The 18,593-nt window shown below is 43.3% G+C and overlaps 1 protein-coding gene and 1 long non-coding RNA gene across 9 annotated transcripts in view; both read left to right on the forward strand.

Annotated features, from left to right (window-relative positions):
- Positions 1-18,593, forward strand: part of SEMA4G (semaphorin 4G) — a 316,367-nt gene that overhangs the window by 176,461 nt on the left and 121,313 nt on the right. For all 8 annotated transcript variants that reach the window (XR_011024252.1, XR_011024253.1, XM_068255250.1 and 5 more), the window contains one exon: positions 1,337-1,435. Coding sequence is in view for 6 of the 8 variants with exons in the window: in XM_068255250.1 (XP_068111351.1) it covers positions 1,337-1,435 (99 nt within the window). In the remaining 2 variants the exon portion in view is untranslated. The remainder of the gene's footprint in view (positions 1-1,336; positions 1,436-18,593) is intronic.
- On the forward strand, positions 11,772-18,471 carry LOC137533933 (uncharacterized). Its single transcript, XR_011024254.1, has 2 exons — positions 11,772-11,843; positions 17,820-18,471. It is a non-coding gene; the product is annotated as an uncharacterized lncRNA (long non-coding RNA).

Consider the following 18,593-nt stretch of genomic DNA (forward strand, 5'->3'; position numbering starts at 1 on the left):
CCATACACGCGCCTGAATAAGGAAGCTGCCGTACACGCGCCTGAATAAGGCAGCTGATAACGACCACCTGAGCCTGTAGTCAGGCATGTGTAAGGGTGGCCATACAGTTAAAGATGTGCAGCAGATTCGACCATCAGATAGATTTGTCAGATGCCTGTCAAGTCGAATTTATCTGATCTGTGCCAAACACCAGGAACAGTTCTCCAATAAATTTCAGAATTCCAATAGATTTCATTCTGAAACCTATTGGAAATCGATCTAAATGCATTATTGCACCATTAGATCCATTGCAACTCTATGGGCCATCGATCTGCTGCCAGCAGCAGATCGACCTAGATTTTCCATCCTGTCAGATATATCAAATCGATCGAAATCGCCCACAAATTGATCAATCAATCAATAGATTTGATAAGTTAATTGGCTACCCCTAAAATTGGCCCTAGACTACAGTACTTACACTACATACTGTAATATAGACATATGGCAATGGTAGGGATTAGATTGTGAGCTCCTTTGAGGGACAGTTAGTGACAAGACAATATATATATATATATATGCACTGTACAGCGCTGCGTAATATGTCGGCGCTATATAAATACTAAATAATAATAATAATAATAGACTTGATTTCCGATCGATCAATCGATTTCATAGAATGGCCGAAATCGACCAGTGTATGGGACCCTTAAAACGACCTCCAACCCGCCAGCGATCCACCCGGTGGATCAACTCACCCTGCGACGGCCAATCGCATTGTCTGTGCCACTCCCCCACCCGTCATGTGACATCATGCATATACCGCTCCATTGTCGCTTTGCCCCCTCTGCATAGCAAGAGAACGTGTCGTTAGCTACTTAGCTAAGATGGGTCTGTACAGGCCAGCCAGCGATGTTGCCCTAGGGGATCGGGTCCCAATCCCCAATGGGTGACATAAAATCAAGAGGGGTGTACGCCCCTTTAGAGGCAGAAGATCAGCAGAACAGCCAGGCAATTTGCATTGTTTAAAAGGAAATAAATGTGGCAGCCTCTTTATCCCTCTAACTTCAGTTGTCCTTTAAATAAAAAATCCAGTGGGTGACCAAGTACTTGAGTTGTTGTTGTTAATTTACCACCCCTAACCTTTTCATTTTCCTTAGTGTTGCTATATTATATGTACTGTTGGGAATAAAGCGATGCATTAATGTGTGCCTGTGCTCACTGGTTTGAGGAGGGGTTGGTTGCTCAGTTCACCGTGTGAGTTAGTCACTGTTTAATGTAACGTTAGTTTGTCTCTTTAGTGGAATTTAGTGCTCTGCTTCTAGAACATAATAATTTTTATTTTTTACTCTCCCTGCAGACTGAGTGCTTCAACCATATAAGGATCTTGCTGAGATTTAATGAAACCCATCTGTATGTGTGTGGGACGCACGCCTTCGCTCCCAATTGTACCTACATTGTAAGTACACACTGACCTCTCTGCTTATCAGCTATTCCTGGGTAGAAAGGAATTACATCTATTTGTAGGACTAATATGTTTTATAGGCATATGCGGCGCACTAAATTATTCCGCAGGGTTACTGAAGATCTGAAAATGACTGTAGAATAAACCGAAGCAATATAATCTGAGCGTATGAGGATAAAGCAAGTTACCTTCAGTTAAAGTGATAGTGTAGTTGTACTTAAAGTGAACCCAAGGTGAAAATAAACTGATAAGATAAACAATGATATTTATCCTCCTACTCTGAAAAATTACTTGTTTAAAGGAAATGTCAAGCAAATAAACCTAGGCAAACGCTACTTACCTGGGACTTCCTCCAGCCCCTTGCAGCCGATATGTTCCTCGCCGCAGCTCCACTCCCAGCAGCCAGCCCGGGGTCCCCGCCATTGCAGAGGCCAACCTCGCAAGGTCGTCCTCTACTGCGCCTGCGCCGATGTCAATCACTCGCACGTGGGCTGGAGTGTTCTGCGCAGGTGCAGTAGTTCCTGACATTTCCTTTAAAGAGGAACTCCAGTGAAAATAATGTAATAAAAAAAGTGCTTCATTTTTACAATAATTATGTATAAATGATTTAGTCAGTGTTTGCCCATTGTAAAATCTTTTAAATCCCTGATTTACATTCTGACATTTATTACATGGTGACATTTTTACTTTTGGCAGGTGATGTAGCTGCTGCATGGTTTTTTGGCAGTTGGAAACAGCTGTAAACAGCTATTTCCCAGAATGCAACAAGGTTCACAGACCGGAAACTGCCAGGAGTACCACAGTCCTTAGAGTTTCTTGTGGGAGGGGTTTCACCACAATATCAGTCATACAGTGCCCCCTGATGGTCTGTTTGTGAAAAGGAATAGATTTCTCATGTAAAAGGGGGTATCAGCTACTGATTGGGATAAAGTTCAATTCTTGGTCAGAGTTTCTCTTTAAGTATCCCAGGGCTTTCTTTTATATTTAAACATTTACAAAGTAGTCTATAATCAGCCTATTAAGTGTCCCAGAGTTAGAAAAAGGTCAATAGTTCATGTATTTTATCTCTTCCTGCCCTCAGGAGGTTTATTCTGCCAGGAAAACTTGTATGGCCGTAAACAGCCTGGTTATTAATGTTTTGTACTGTACATGTTTATCTCATCATGTCACATATCACCTCTGGTACACTTCAAGTGTGCTTACAATAACTCTGATCAATAATTCTGTATATTTTTACCACTGATTTTTTTTTTTTTTTAGCTTTGTTTTAAATTGCAAGCATTTTACTGTTTACATTGCAAAAATGACTAACAAATCCTGCATAGACACGTGGAGATGGACAATTTGCAACCAGATTGGGGAATGATTACTAAACCGTGAGATATACTTAGTGAGATATACTCAAATATGGATCAGAACACCGTGTAGCTAGTTTACTATCAGCATTACTACTCATGTTGTTAGAATTAAAGCATTGGGTTGTGCACCAGACCCTGATAGGCACCTTTTTATTTGTTTGATTATTTATTTATATAGCACCGACATATTGCGCAGCGCTGTACAGAGTATTTTGCCTTGTCACTAACTGTCCCTCAGAGTGGCTCACAATCTAATCCCTACCATAGTCATATGTCTATGTATGTATTGTGTAGTGCATGTATCATAGTCTAGAGCCAATTTAGGGGGAAGCCAATTAACTTATCTGTATGTTTTTGGGATGTGGGAGGAAACTGGAGTGCCCGGAGGAAACCTAGCAGACACGGGAAGAACATACAAACTCCTTGCAGATGTTGACCTGGCTGGGATTAGAACCGGGGACCCAGCACTGCAAGGCGAGAGCGTTAACCGCTACGCCCCTGTGCTGCCCAATGTGGGGAAATATAGAGACAGCACATTAGTTGTTAATACTTAGAAAACACTTAATTATTCTCTGCTGAATAAATTACTGGATTAAAACATCCGGATTTAAAGAGAACCCGAGGTGTGTTTAAAGAATGTTATCTGCATACAGAGGCTGGATCTGCCTATACAGCCCAGCCTCTGTTGCTATCCTAAACCCCCCTAAGGTCCCCCTGCACTCTGCAAACCCCCATAAATCACAGCAGTGCTGTGAGGCTGTGTTTACATCTGTAGTGTCAGTCTCAGCTGCTCCCCCGCCTCCTGCATAGCTTCGGTCCCTGCCCCCGTCCCTTCCCTCCAATCAGCAGGGAGGGAAGGGATGCAGGCGGGGACTGGAGTTCTGCAGGAGGCGGGGAGAGCAGCAGACTGACACTATAGAGATAAACACAGCCAGCTCTGACAAGCTGTTTGTCAGCAGCGTGGCTGCGATTTATGAGGGATTGCAGAATGCAGGGGGACCTTAGGGGGGTTTGGGATAGCAACAGAGGCTGGGCTGTATAGGCAGATCCTGCCTCTGTATGCAGATAATATTCTTCAAACCCACCTCGGGTTCTCTTTAAAGGGTATGCGTGGTGAACCTCAGGTCAAAAATCAAATACCTAATGAGAGGGAAAAGCCCCTGGATCCTGGAGAGGCTCCACACATGGTCCTGCGCCTCTCTGCCGCTGCTTGGGACCCTCCTGTACATCGGAACCGGGACAGTAGAACAGAGTAGTACAGCTGTGCCCATGTTTGAAGAGAAGCGCGGTTGTGAGCTTGGGATCTGACAAGAGCTTGTTGGATTCCTTTGGGGGGGGGGGGGAGGGGAGGGTTAATGGTGGACTGGAGGAGAGCATGGGAAGCCTCTATAAGATCCAGAGGTTTCTTTCTCTTTTGGTAAGAATTAATGTTTGACCCAAGGTTCGCCTCCAATCCCAGGCCTTCTTCTCTGCTCGAAAAGGTAAGCAACAGCATAGTAACCTTTACAGAGCAACATTTCCTTGTTACAGCTTACAGAACTCCTGCAATAAATCTGCAGTGTCTACTTCCTGGTTCATTGGAGCGCAGGAATGGTTAACCCCGTGTTGACATCTAGCCTGTCGGCACAGATCAGACGGCACAGATCAGACAGAGATGACAGCTCAAATTACAGTGGCTTATTACTTCCAGATAAGGGAGAATTAGACAGGCTGTTATCGGGTGGGCTTCTCTGTTTTCCTTCTCTCCTGTAGAAGAGTTTAGGTCCTCTTTAAAGTTTCCTTGTGTTAGTAATGAGATAAAATGATTCCTAACATGCATAAACCTAGTTACCCAGAAAGGGAAGTACAGCCTACCTGCATTTCGTAGCTTAGTTTTCCTCCTCTCACCCACCCTAACTAAAGCATCATGCACACATTAGATGAAAGTAGACACCCAAGGCAGCTGATGACAACCGCCACTACTGAGGATCTAGCGTATGTACAGCCCCCATCCCAGATGCCTCGGCCAGGTATGGCCAAGAGATGCCTCGTACCTGTAGTGTTCCATGCCTCGTACCTGTAGTGTTCCACTAGTCGTTTGTCTGCCTCCCCAGAAAGTAATTAGCCGTAAATGCTTGAATGACCGCTTTAGATACAATGGACTGAGCAGATTTATGCTTGACTAGGAGCTATAAACATTAAAAGTTCACAAGCAAAAAATCTTTTTAAAAGTTATCAATATTAATCCTTTTGAATACTTATTCCAAAGGGTTTGATTGAAAGCTTCTACAGTTCAGCTTTGAAATGGACATCCTTTAAAGTTTTTCTTTTGTTCTGCAGTGTTTTCTGAGGCCTGGGAACCACCAGAGCATTTTCAACAGTGATTTATGCTTTCTAGGAATCATTGGTGATTCCAAAAGCGATTCGCTGCTGAATGTGAATGGCCGTTATCCCACAGGAGCTATTGCTGTTTGCCGCAGTTGCTCTGCATGCAGCAATTTCAGGACGATTTCATGAGGGAAAAACTGCCCAAAATTACTTTCTCTGAAATGGCTTCACTTTTAAGTGGTAAAATCGCTCTCAAAAACACTTTTTGCTTTTTCCTTTTCCTCTTTTCTTTCACTTCCATGTTTCCTTCCTCACCTTTTCTTTCTCCTTCCTATAACTCCTCTTTTTTTCTAGTTGACTTGAGTGTGATTCATCTACATTTCCTTTGTCTAAAGACTACTGTTCCTTATAAGTATGCTATATCTGCATTGGATAATACCATGTTAAAGGTATCTGGTTCTATAATAATGTTTGTATATTACGCATCTGATAGTATTTAACAGTGATACTTTATATACACTATGGCTATCATTCATAAAGCATTTCCGCATGCGGAAATGCTAAAAACAGCTGACTTTACCGACCACTCGGCAAAGTCAGCATTCATAAAGGCTCTTTCCGCATGAAAAAATGACACTAACGAGCAGAGTGATAAATCACCGCCTTGTGCGGTGATTATCGGAACAAATGTAGCAAAATGTTCATTCATGAAGAACACCGCAAGCGGTGTCAGGTCGGGAAGTCCCGCTCCCTCTGATGTGGCGATACCAATGCAAGTGAATGGAGACACACAGACCTCCCAGGCAGCTGCAGCAGAGCGGAACACGGAGAAATGTATCAACTCTGCAGCTTCCGTGTCTCCACCTGCCTACCGCCTGCCTATCGCCAGCCTAGTTCGGGGAATCTCCGCAGTGCTTCCGCACATGGATACTTTTTTATGAATGCCCACCCAGAAGTCTAAAACACCGCCAGCGGTGTTTTCCCGCACTGATTCCCCTTACCGACAGCCTCTTTATGAATGATACCCTATCACACTCTACTTTGTTCTGCTCTACTATCTACTTTGGTATGTTAATGTTATTGTTGGCCTTCTGGCCTATGTTAAATTCAATAATCAATAAAATCATTTGGTTAAAAAAAAAGGTCCCGAGCATTAGGATGTTTTGCTTTGTGCAATATAATACCTCAATGTATTAACCCAATACAGAATAGCAACATTGTAAAAAATGGATACATATTTCTCATGTTTCTGCTTCTGATCATCAGTAAATTTTGATTCAAAATAATCTTGTTGACCATTTCCTCTGCAGAAAGGAAATTGTTACACATAAAAATCACCTTGTAGGACCTTTGTTTAAACTCTTTGCTGTTTCAATACCTCAGTGACAGTTACTGTATTTGTTGGAGCAACAGTCAGATCATTTGCAGTAATATATTCTGTTCCTATTTTAATCTCTTGTCCATATTTTGGGTCAGAAGAATTTTAACAGCATTCTAAGCTGTAGACTCACCTTTGTTTGAAATGGCTGACTACAGCCTTGTGTAAATGAAAGCGAAAAAGACACTAAAAGCTTTAAGTAACACCGTCAAAATAAAGAGAGTTTTACTTAAACAGTCTATAAATAATGGTTACAGGCGCGACAGGCGGGCAGCTTGTAGACAGAATGCCCACATATCCTTATCCCATAACCACGAGGAGTCCATAGTATGACATTTATCTGCACTTAGATTTCATCTCTTGACGCCTTCTAGATCAGCACATGAACTATAAACTTTATATTCTGGGCAGCGCAAAGAGAACTCCTATCTCTAGCTCCAGTACTGACTCTATTTTATGATCCTTTGTTTTTTTTTCTTTACTTCAGTAAAATAAAAGCTGTGAAAAATATTTGGGGAAAACAACACGTACATCAAGGTCTTAATTCTCTGGAAAAACTCAATGTACCACCATTGTAAAAGACAGGTAGATTAACGCTAAATAAGCTTGACTTTTGAAGCAGAACTTTAGAACTCCTGAAAATCAGAAGCACGTAAAGGTCTCTCCCTAAACAGTAATACACAAAGTAGACGTTTGTTGCATGAAACGAACATTCATGATTGTTTCAGGTGATAATTTGTTGTTAGTGTGCCCTGATGTTGGTGGTCTGCAAACAAATGCAGCGGTTCTTCTCCTGCAGAGACTTTTAAGTAGAGGAAGGGCAGGTGCTAAGGGATATGGTCAAATTAAATACATACTAATATTAATCCTTGGCACTACACTTACACAGCAAAGTGTGACAGTGATAAAAACAATGAACGCCTTTAAAATGGAAAGTATTAGTCTTATTATTTATTGTATTTATAAGGCGCCAACATATTGTGCAGCGCTGGACAATAAATATATACAATGATACAAGGATGACAGACTTAGGAAGGTTATACAACATAGGAGATAGCTATCCAAGGCAAACAGAGTACAAGATACATGATCATGCGATTTTGGGCTGGTTAGGTAGGCCCAGTAATACAAGTACAGGCTGTCATAGGAAAGGAGCACACTAGAACATTAGCATTGTGAGCCGGGGGGGGGGGAGTGCGGCCTGCACCAGGTGGGGTAGAGATGGGCGGGGGCGATATAGCCCCGGATAGCCGCGCTGAGGGAGGGGGCGCTGTAATGGAGGGGAGAGTCAGCCGCGGGAAGGGCAGCCGGACCTCTCCCTACCTTCCTCTCCCCGGCCGCCCTCCGTGCTCCCCCCTTTAGACTGCAGAGGTCTCCTGCTCTGCATAGACGCTGATACACACGCTGCTTCCTGCTAAACAGGAAATATAGTGTGTATAAGCGTCTATGCAGAGGAGAAGACCAGCGGCTAGTGAGCAGCGATTGGAACCAGGGAGGTGAGTTACTGACTATTTACAGCGCTTCCCTGCGCTAACTCAGCAGTCGGAGGGGGAGCACGGAAGGCGGCTGGGGAGAGAAAGGTAGGGAGAGGTCCGGCTGCCCTCCCCGCAGCTGACTCCCCCCTCCATTATGGGTGGGCACCACCTACCTACCCTAACCTATACTGGGGGTCAGCTACCGATCTAACCTATACTGGGGGGCAGCTACCTAATCTAACCTATACTGGGGGCACCTACTTAATCTAACCTATACTGGGGGGCACCTACCTATCTAACCTATGCTGGGGCAGCTAGCAATCTAACCTATACTGGGGGGCAGCCACCAATCTAACCTATACTGGGGGGGGGGGGGGGCAGCTACCTATCTAACCTATACTGGGCGGGGCAGCTACCTATCTAACCTATACTGGAGGCACCTACCTATCTAACCTATACTGGAGGGCAGCTACCTATGTAATCTATACTGGGGGCACCTACCTATCTAACCTATACTGGGTGAAACTACTTATCTAACCTGTATTGGGGGTACCTACCTACCTTGCTAGCCTATACTGATGGCAACTATACTGGCTACCTATATTGGAGGCACCTACCTAACTAACCTATACTGGGGGCACCTACCTATCTAACCAATGCTGGGGGCAACTATTTTGGCTAGCTATAATAGCCCACTGCCTTACTGTTACACAGTTACATTACAGCTAGCTCCGCCCATTTGATGTCTGGCCACACCCATTTTTTGCTGCAGCGCACTTCCCTCTTCTTTCTTGGGGGGGGGGGGGGTGTCGGTCAATTATCCGCACCGGGTGTCAAATACCATAGCTATGCCACTGGCATACGATCATGTAGACTACACCAGGGTAGGGAGGAACCTGCCAAAGGCTTACAGTCTAAGGGATTGTAAGTCTCCACAAAAAAACTGCAGTGCTTTTGCACTGAGCTAGTTCACAGTGACAAGTCTTCCTCTATCAGCACACAGGTAGACACTTCACGCATCTAGACCTGAATTGGGAACAATTAACTTAACCCTCAAGTAATGGTAACATGCATATTGGTGTCCTCCATTTCAGTGGTCAGTTGACTTGAATGACAGCTGCTGTAATACATTGGATGCCTCCTGCTCCTTCTTAGTTTAATTTGGGATAGTGTGGAAAGGGGGTTGAATCAATGAGGCTTTTACTGCTTTCTGTATGTGCATGGTTTTATTATGCACCCTGGTGGTCTCCAGGGTGAGAAATAACTGACCACAATCAAAGCTTGAGGGGTTGCAACTCATCCCCATTCTTTTACCAGAAAAGCTTTATTTTCAGCTGTAAAAAAAAAAACAATCATATTTTTGTTCTAGGCTGAATTTTTATCAAGTTGCTAGAAGCAATAAGACTAGTACCGTATGCAGGGACCTTTGAATTACATTCCCATTCGGTTTAGTTTAAGTTTATACACCGGCTATAGTAGTAAATAGAAAACTGGGGTCAACTTGAATTCACACTAAACAAAGACCTGGATAAACCTGACCAAAATTATTAGTTTATTGCTGAACTGTAGTTTCACATTTGAACCGCAGACTCTAATCAATCTGACACTTTACTGAACTCAGCGGCCTAAATGAAGCGCATGCTGGTGTTTTAACTGCTAAAAAAGTCATGAAGATTCCCCAGCTGCACTGTCATGAAGGTACCCCACTTTTATGTAAGGTATATGTCACTCAAAAGCTATGAAAGCTGCCATTTTGAGGTACTTTAAAACAAGCTGCTTTCTAGGTGTAATGTCTGTAATACTCCCACGCTATCAACAGTTACACACATCATGTGTTCTTATGCTTCTAGTCTGCATGTTTCATGCAGTGAAGAAACATTATAAAGGGCATTTTTTAGGATGCGCAGTATAGCAGACTCCATATGTCTATAGACAGATGTACTTAACAATAAACCTATATGTTCGTGAAGATAACATGCATGCAACGCTGTGGTTTCACGACAGGGGCGGCTCCAGGAAAATTTATTAGGGGGTGCTATGCCAGTGCTGGATTTCTTCTAGGGGTAGCTGTTTACTAAAAAAACAGGGGGCGTGGCCCAACACATGGGGCGTGGCCAAAAAGAACGTGTCTGTACACTGAAAAGTGGGCGTGTATAGGTAATATAGTTGCCCTAGTATAGGTAGTATAGTTCCCCAGTATAAATAGTATAGCTGCCCCAGTATAGGTAGTATAGATGTGCCATTATAGGTAGTATAGATGCCCCAGTGTAGGTAGTATATCTGCCCCAGTGTAGGTAGTATATCTGCCCCAGTATGGGTAGTATAACTTCCCCAGTGTAGGTAGTATAGCTGCCCCAGTATGGGTAGTATAGCTGCCCCAGTATGGGTAGTATAGCTGCCCCAGCATAGGTAGTATAGCTGCCCCAGCATAGGTAGTATAGCTGCCCCAGCCTAGGTAGTATAGCTACCCCAGTATGGGTAGTATAGATGCCCCAGTATAGGTAGTAGATCTGCCCCAGTGTAGGTAGTAGAGCTGCCCCAGTATGAGTAGTATAGATGCCCCAGTATAGGTAGTACAGCTGCCCCAGTATAGGTAGTACAGCTGCCCCAGTATAGGTAGTACAGCTGCCCCAGCATAGGTAGTATAGCTGCCCCAGTGTAGGTAGTATACCTACCCCAGCGTAGGTAGTTTAGCTGCCCCAGCGTAGGTAGTATAGCTACCCCCAGTATGGGTAGTATAGATGCCCCAGTATAGGTAGTATAGATGCCCCAGTATAGGTAGTATAGATGCCCCAGTGTAGGTAGTAGTGCTGCCCCAGTGTAGGTAGTAGTGCTGCCCCAGTATGAGTAGTAGAACTGCCCCAGTATAGGTAGTAGAGCTGCCCCAGTATGGGTAGTAGAGGTGCCCCAAGCTCCCCCCTCCATTCCCACGGCCGCCGCTCATGTATCCTTCTGAGCTGACAGCCACTACCTTCATGAACGTTCCCACCGCTGCCTCCTCTCCTGCGTCACAGGCGCTCCCCGCCTCCTCTCCCTCTGTAGTTAGATAGCTACAAGAAAATGGCCACTGATGTCCGCATTTGTGGACACCGGTGGCCATTTTCTTGTAGCACTGCTCTAATTACAGAGCAGGGCGGCGACACAGGGGTGCTAAGGGGGTGCTTGGACTTCAGCACCCCCCTGGCGCCACCCATGGGTGTCGAGGCACACCAGTTTATAATTGCCATAGAGGCACCAGATCTCTAGCGCTTTTATAAACAAATCTTTTCCGTAGGAAAACAGCACTAAGCCACACCTCGAGTTGCCTGTCGTAAAGGTAGTGGCTCATAATGCTGATGAGTATTGACTTGTCAGTGGCTAATATTCAGGTAAAGTTGAACTTTAAACCCATTGGTGCAGTTATGCATCTTTTTGAGAGTTCTATTCTATACTGTACTGTGTATTTTTGTTGTTCAATAATTTGTGTTCTTGAAACTGATATTGTGCTATGGAGTTATTACAGTTCAGGCACGTTATATGTATTTAATAGAACATTTCATATAGAAATTATGCACCAAAATGTTTAGTAAAAAAAAAAAAGAAAAAAAAAAGTTGTTGTTGTTTCCTGACCTCATAATCTTCTCGGAGAACTACTACTATATCCCCCTTCTCAGTAGGTCCGAAACACTAAGGAGGACATAAAGATCTGTGAATTGGTGCAGCAAGTATTTTATTTTTATTTTGCAAAAAGAATTTTACAAACTCTTATTATTAAACGTTTACAGAACTTGGGCCTGAAAGATGGAGTCAGTCAGAGTCTTTTTAACTGTATGAAGTTAAAAATATCTCACAGCACTGCCATGTAGGGGTGGCTGCACCTCGAAGTCACAACAAATACCTGCTAAGTAAGTTCAAAGAAGCATGGCCTGAGGGTAGGAGCAGACCACTGTGGGGCACGTCATATGGGTGTGCGTGTCAGTCTGAGTAAATGACAAAGTCTGAGATAGCACTGCTCTTCTTGATGCTGTTCCACAGTTCACATGACTATTAACTCTTTAAACCTGTCTTTATTAATAACAGTGCTACCCTGGGACACTGTAGGAATGTGACAGGTCCAATGAAGCATGGTTAGAGACTGTGGTGTGAGATTAGCCCTGGGATTTCTATGCTGCAAACACTGTGTCAGAGCAATGTGTATATTTGCCTTTGCTTGGTCTGGATTTTGTATGTGTGGGTGTGTGTGTGGGTGCGCATACTCGTGCGTACATTTGTGTGTGTGACAGTAAGCGTGTCTGTGTGTCTCTTGTTTAGAATTAATGTCCACTTTAGACCTTTCTTAACTGGAACTATTTTATATTCCTCTAAGTGATGCAAACACTGCAGTGCCTAGATTAACTTGTTCCCCGGGAACATTGATCATCAGCTGTTTTCTTTCATTTCTCTGACACAATTTTGTTGGCAGTGATATTTATCATCCAGACATATCTGTGAATGTACTGTTTCTTGTCACAAAATCTCACATACCATCACCAATATGGAATTTGGGTTTTTACATGATCTCTAAACAAGCCTGTGTGCATGCAGCAATGACTTTGGCTCTATGGATAAATGTACTTGGGTGGCCACTGCTGTAAAATAAAGCACAGTAAATTCTGCTATTTCCTCTTCATTTATCTAGGTAGAAAAGATACAATTTTGTATAAGTAATACCTTTTAATGGCTCACTGATAAAGTTAAATTATGAAAGCTTTCTGGGGTCTAGTTTTCCTCTTCAGGCATATTTCCAGATGTTAGCTGAAGGGAAACACCGATGCAGGTAAATAGCAAACATGAAGATCTGTGTGTTTACTGTTTACCTGCATCAGTGTTTTACTAACAGCTAACATCTGGAGATATGCCTGAAGAAGAGGACTAGACACCAGAAAGCGTGCATCATTTATCAGTTAGCCATTAAAAGGCATTACTTTTACAAAACGTTTTTTTCTACCTACATAATTTTTTGCCTAACACGGTACAGAATCTTTTTTGCTAATTTCTTAATGTACCAAATAATTCAGATGAGTATCTAAATTGGGTCACTTTACATCTTGTTACCATATGGGACTACCTGACTTTGTCAAGGACAGTTAACCCATTAGCAGCTTCCGTTGAGATATCTCGTTTGAGAGAAGTGCACTGCTTTTGACCTCAGTCGGCAGAACTCGTTGTGCTGTAAATTCCTGGAATGCTTTGACTTCTCTCTGCTAGCAGAACATATAGAAATTGAAAGCAGAAGTCCTCTATTGTTGTCTCATACTGCCCCCTAGTGACAAGTTGTCATAAATACACATTACAGCAGTGCTCATTAGAAGCAAGGAAATGTAACAAATAAGAAAAAAAATGTGCTAAAATAAATTAGCCTGGAGCACTTCCAAGCCTCTAAATAAATTGATGCTAAAGGGTTAAAGCCCAAACGTGAACACCGCAAATTCAGAAAGCAATCTTATTAGTTAATGTACATTCTAGAGTATTGGCTTTGGAAATAAACTTTTTCAAACTGAAAACTCCTTTGTAAAGCTGTGCTTACTTGCAGCTGTGCAGCTATACATGCAGCCCAAGACCCATGTGGGTTATCACTAAAGATGGCCCGGACGATTCCAGTCGAATTTCGGTGGTTCGCGTTCGCCCACGAATGCGAACTTTATGGCGGTTCGATTCGCCTCCTATACTTCATCATTAGGGTCAACTTTGACCCCCTACATCAGCAGGCACATTGTAGCCAATAAGGCTACACTCACCCCCTTATAAAAGGCAAGCAGCGTCAGGCATTGGACTCACTCGTGTGTCTGCATTAATTGGCGAAGGGAAAGCTGCTGCAGACTCTCATAGGGAAAGCTTAGTTAGGCTCTTTTAGGCTTGTTAGCTTGCTCCTTGCTGACTCTTATTGCTAAAAAAAAGCACCCCTCAACAGCTCTTTTGAGAGCCAATCTTTTTCTTGTGATCCAATTTTTTTTTTTGCTGTGTGTGTCCCACTGACACTTGTGTTGCATAGACAGCCTTGGTAATTCCTATTGCCAGGCCCAGTACATTCAGTGACTACCTGTGCGTGTGACAGGTGCACATTGTAATACCCATCACTGCATATACCTACCTGCTGTTGATCACTTCAGTGCACCCACCTACCTACGTGAGCGCACGCAGTGTCACTGTTCCTGTCCGGTACCTGTCTGTGTGTGACAGGTGCACATTGTAATACCCATCACTGCATATACCTACCTACCTACCTACCTGTTGTTCACAGTGCATCCACCTACCTACGTGAGTGCACGCAATGCACCACTCCGTGCATATCTGTTAACTACACCAGTGTGACTGCACATAGTATTAGTCAAGTCAGTGCATACCTTTCACTTCATCCCCCCCAATATGGACAAAACAAAAGGCAGAGGCAAGTCACCTGGCAGGTCTGTTCGAGGTTGCGCTGTCGTGATTTTGTGCGGCCCGCGACCAAAGTACAGTGTTCAGAAGAAGGCATATGCCATTAACCCCCAATATTTTCAGGACATAGTTGACTATTTAACACAGAACACCTCATCTTCCTCAGCTTCCACACGGAAGCGTGACATATCATCCTCCTCCTGCTCTGATTCTGGCATCCCACTTAACACTCAGTCGGCCGCTACCACTAAAGTGCCATCACCCCAGGGCTCAGCGTTGTGGAAATTTGTGTGTGTGTCTGCCTCAGATGAGAGCAATGCCTTTTGTACTCTCTGCCATCAAAAATTGAGCCGTGGAAAGACCAAGACCCGCGTAGGTACAACTACCTTACGAAGGCACATGATTACAAAGCACAAACTGCAATGGGATGACCACCTGAGGAAAAGCAGCACACAAAAGCAAAGCCACACACCACAGTGGAAGATACCAGGCCGCAATTTTTTCTAACAAAAGGCGATACCTAAACTGTACCGTGATGTTGAAAGGCAAGTGGTGACATCTCTGGCACACAGCTTTGGGTCAAGGGTCCATCTGACCACGGATGCCTGGTCTGCAAAGCGCGCTCAGGCCTGCCCGAAGACTAAGTCAGTCCCCACACACAGCATCTCTGCCTGCACACCGTGTGACTGCCTGCCCCAAGACCAAGTTGCTCCCCACACAGCACCTCTTCCCGCAGGCCGCTTGACTGCCTTTTCCGCCTCCACCAACAGGGTCCAGGACTCCAGGCGGATTCCTGAATTTTTAAGGCCGCTGCTAGCAGCGGCCGCTATACTAAGTTTTCTGGTGCGTGTACATGCCTGCCTAATTTTTCTGTCTGCAGTGCAGCTGCAACAAAACAAAAGGCATGTACATGTGCCAATTCCCTTTCGTGATCATTACCTTGCCGCGGTGAAGGGGCTTGCGTATCACAATGACGCAATGACCGCCGGCTATATGAGTGTCTCAGGGGGGGGGGGCACACCCAGGATAATAAGGTCGTTGCTTCATTGTGGACAGACCAAATTTGATCAGCTGGACAGTCACTGTTGTTCTATCATTGAGCTACCACAGCCCAGCGACCATATGGGCTTGAAAACCACTACGGCCTGCACTCTCGCCATGGTGCGCACCAGTCCAGCACGGCCGTCACTACACAAACAGCTGTTTGCGGTGCATTACACAGTGAGTTTGGTGTGTCAGTATGAATAAGTACTCTAATTACACTCCCTGATTGATGTATACACATGGAATATGTTTTAAAGCACTTTAGGCCTGCAATTTAGCATTCAATGTGATCTCTGCCCTTAAAACGTTGCTTTGCGTCAAATCCAGATTTTTCCCCGGGACTTTTTGCGTGTATCCCACTCATCCATGCAAAAACTCAGATGTTAGACCCCTTGAAAGATCTTCTCCATCACTTTTGTGGCCAGCATAAGTGTTTCTAGTTTTTAAAGTTCGCTTTCCCATTGAAGTCTATTGCGGTTTGCGGAAGTTCGCGGTTCGCAAACCGAAAAACGGAGGTTCGGGCCATCTCTAGTTATCACTTCCTGTTGGCAGAGGTTGGGGTCTTGATATCGAAATATACCACATGGTACATTTTGCTGAGAGATATAATACAGTCCAGAAGATCCACATAAGTATATAGAAAACAACCAAGGCACAGGGTTTCCTCATGTGCCTAGGCACAAATGAACAACATCATCTATATATAGGAGGTGGGCACAAAATATTTACCCATCCACAAACAGTGGCTACAACCATGACAATACTTTGTATAGTGCTGCAGATGTCAACACTATATAAATTCATAATATAAAATAACTGTCTGTTGAACGTAATACTTCACTTCCCATAATTCCTTGTGGTGACTGTTCACCTCTAATACCCATCTGACACAGCAATCCCTCTGAAGATGTCTGGCCTCAACCTGTCCTGAGCAGAACTACAAGTACAGACATGGGGCATGTTCACGCTCAGCATAAGGTAAACTATGGCCAAGTGTGCTTGTGCCCATATAAGGCCGAACACTACTCTTTAGGCATAATGCTACAATATATAGAACCTATTGGCCATAGAGTTATTACTGCAGCTTGTCCATATCATTGTCAGCATGCATGGGTATAGTTTGTGTTTCTCTTTCTGGATTATATCACAGTCCAGATGAAAACAAAGCTGCTTGATAGGCAGACTGGTCCCTGTTCCCCAAGTGCACATGAATCCTATAGCTGCTGCCACACTGCTCTCTGCTACAAGCATGGCTAACACAAATGTAAACTTTTGTTAGAAATGAAATCAAAGTATTGAAATCTAAATTGTTAAAAATGTAAACCCGTTTTATTTTGTAGAGATATTAAAACTGTTTAACACTCCTCATCTATTTCCCTGGGAATCTTTATTTCAAAAGAAAAACAAAAAGTTGCCTACTGTTGCATTACACTGACAGGAAGTACTTCATGGACCACTTCCGCCATGTTGTATTTATCACATTATAGCCACTGACTTTTTGCACTGCTTTTTATTCTGAAGTGATCACACCGGACAACTGTCTGTACTCATTACCCAATGAAAATAATAAATGTGTATCTATAGTACTTCTCTTTATTAGGGCTTTCCTAGAAAAGTCTTATTTTAGCTTTAAGCTGGGTACACTGTGCAAGGAGAGGGGGAGATCCCTGGGCCGCACCTGTTGCTGTTAGTTCCTTTGTGACCATGAAGGAAAGTGAATGATCTTAAAGAATCTCTGAAGAGGCAGCCAGCAATGTCAGGGGACACCTGTGCACAATTAACAATTACAGGCAAAATGAACAGGAAACATTGTTTTGGTCTAGGGAACTCTAAAGTGTGCATAGAGCTTTAAAGTGTAACTGTCAGGCATAAATTAAAAAAATCAATTCTTTATTTTTATCTGGTAAACACGTAATAATGGTGCTAACCAGGCAATGCAAAAGTTAAAAATCACTTACTTTTCTTCTCCATAAAACATCATTCCCCAGTTTCCCTGGCTCTTATTTGGTACATCTCCTGCACAAAGGAAGTTGTAGGGCATGCTGGGTTTTATTTTTTTCTTCTTTACTTTCCCCTCAGACATAACTAATACATCCTAATTGGCTGAAGCCTCTTTCCCTCCCGTTTTCCCCTCCCACGCCTCTATTCCTCTCTGATTGGCCATTATTTCTCATGCTGAGACAATGCACTTTCTACTGCAGAGCTGGATGGGAGTGTCTGAATAATTGGAGGAGGGCTGGCAATGATACAGAGTAAGGGAGGAAATGTCAGGAATCCTTTTAAGATGGACACAGTTAAAATGGTGAATCCTAAGAAGAATTTTCTCTTTTTTTACTATAGAAAAATCAAAATGTGGACAGTGCAATACATATGTAAGTAGTGCAAGTATTTATCTACTTATATATGTGTTTTTTTCTGAGATAGTATTGCTGACAGCTCCTTTTTAAAGTGGACCTGGACTCATGCATGGGACACAAAGAAAACCGGTTCATCCAACCTGTTTGTGTTTCGAGTGAAGAGCCTGTCTAATTCCCCTTCAGCTAGTAATCAAGTAATAACAATTGTAATTTGATCTCTCCAATGTGTCAACACAGGAATCTTGGCAGCCTAAACTAATTTGTAAACACAGGATGTTAACCCTTTGTCTGCTCCCATGAAAGCTGGAAGTAGACGCTGCAGATTTATTGCAGGAGTTCTGTGGGCTGTAACAACTAAATGTTTTTTCTTTAAAGATTATTATGCTGTTGCTGCTCTTTTAGAGCAGAGATGAAGTTCTTAATTCAGGTCTGCTTTAAGACGTTGTTTCTCACAGTCACACTCACGTGGGCATGTTAGGACATAATAAAAGAATAAAGAATGAATATCACCAAAGTAGGCTGGTATTTGAAGCACTGGGCAACTAAAATAAGGAGAAGTAGAACATTTCAAAGTACTGGCCATTTACATGTTTATCTAATCATGCTACATGTCACTTCCGGGTCACTGCTGAGGATGTAAGAGAGTCTTATTTTCTAGTTTGTTATTGCAACACTATGAAGAAGTTCAGCCTGAAATAAACCTGACCAATAAAAATAGAGCGTATTATTAAGTACATAATGAATGGTTGCCTTGAGTGAGAACTGCATGACAAAACATTTCTGTTTCAAAGCTACACCTAGAAGAAATACCATTCTTGCTATAAGTGTCAGAAGTTA

Source organism: Hyperolius riggenbachi, chromosome 10 (assembly GCF_040937935.1).
Source record: "Hyperolius riggenbachi isolate aHypRig1 chromosome 10, aHypRig1.pri, whole genome shotgun sequence".
In the NCBI taxonomy this organism is placed as follows: Eukaryota; Metazoa; Chordata; class Amphibia; order Anura; family Hyperoliidae; genus Hyperolius; species Hyperolius riggenbachi.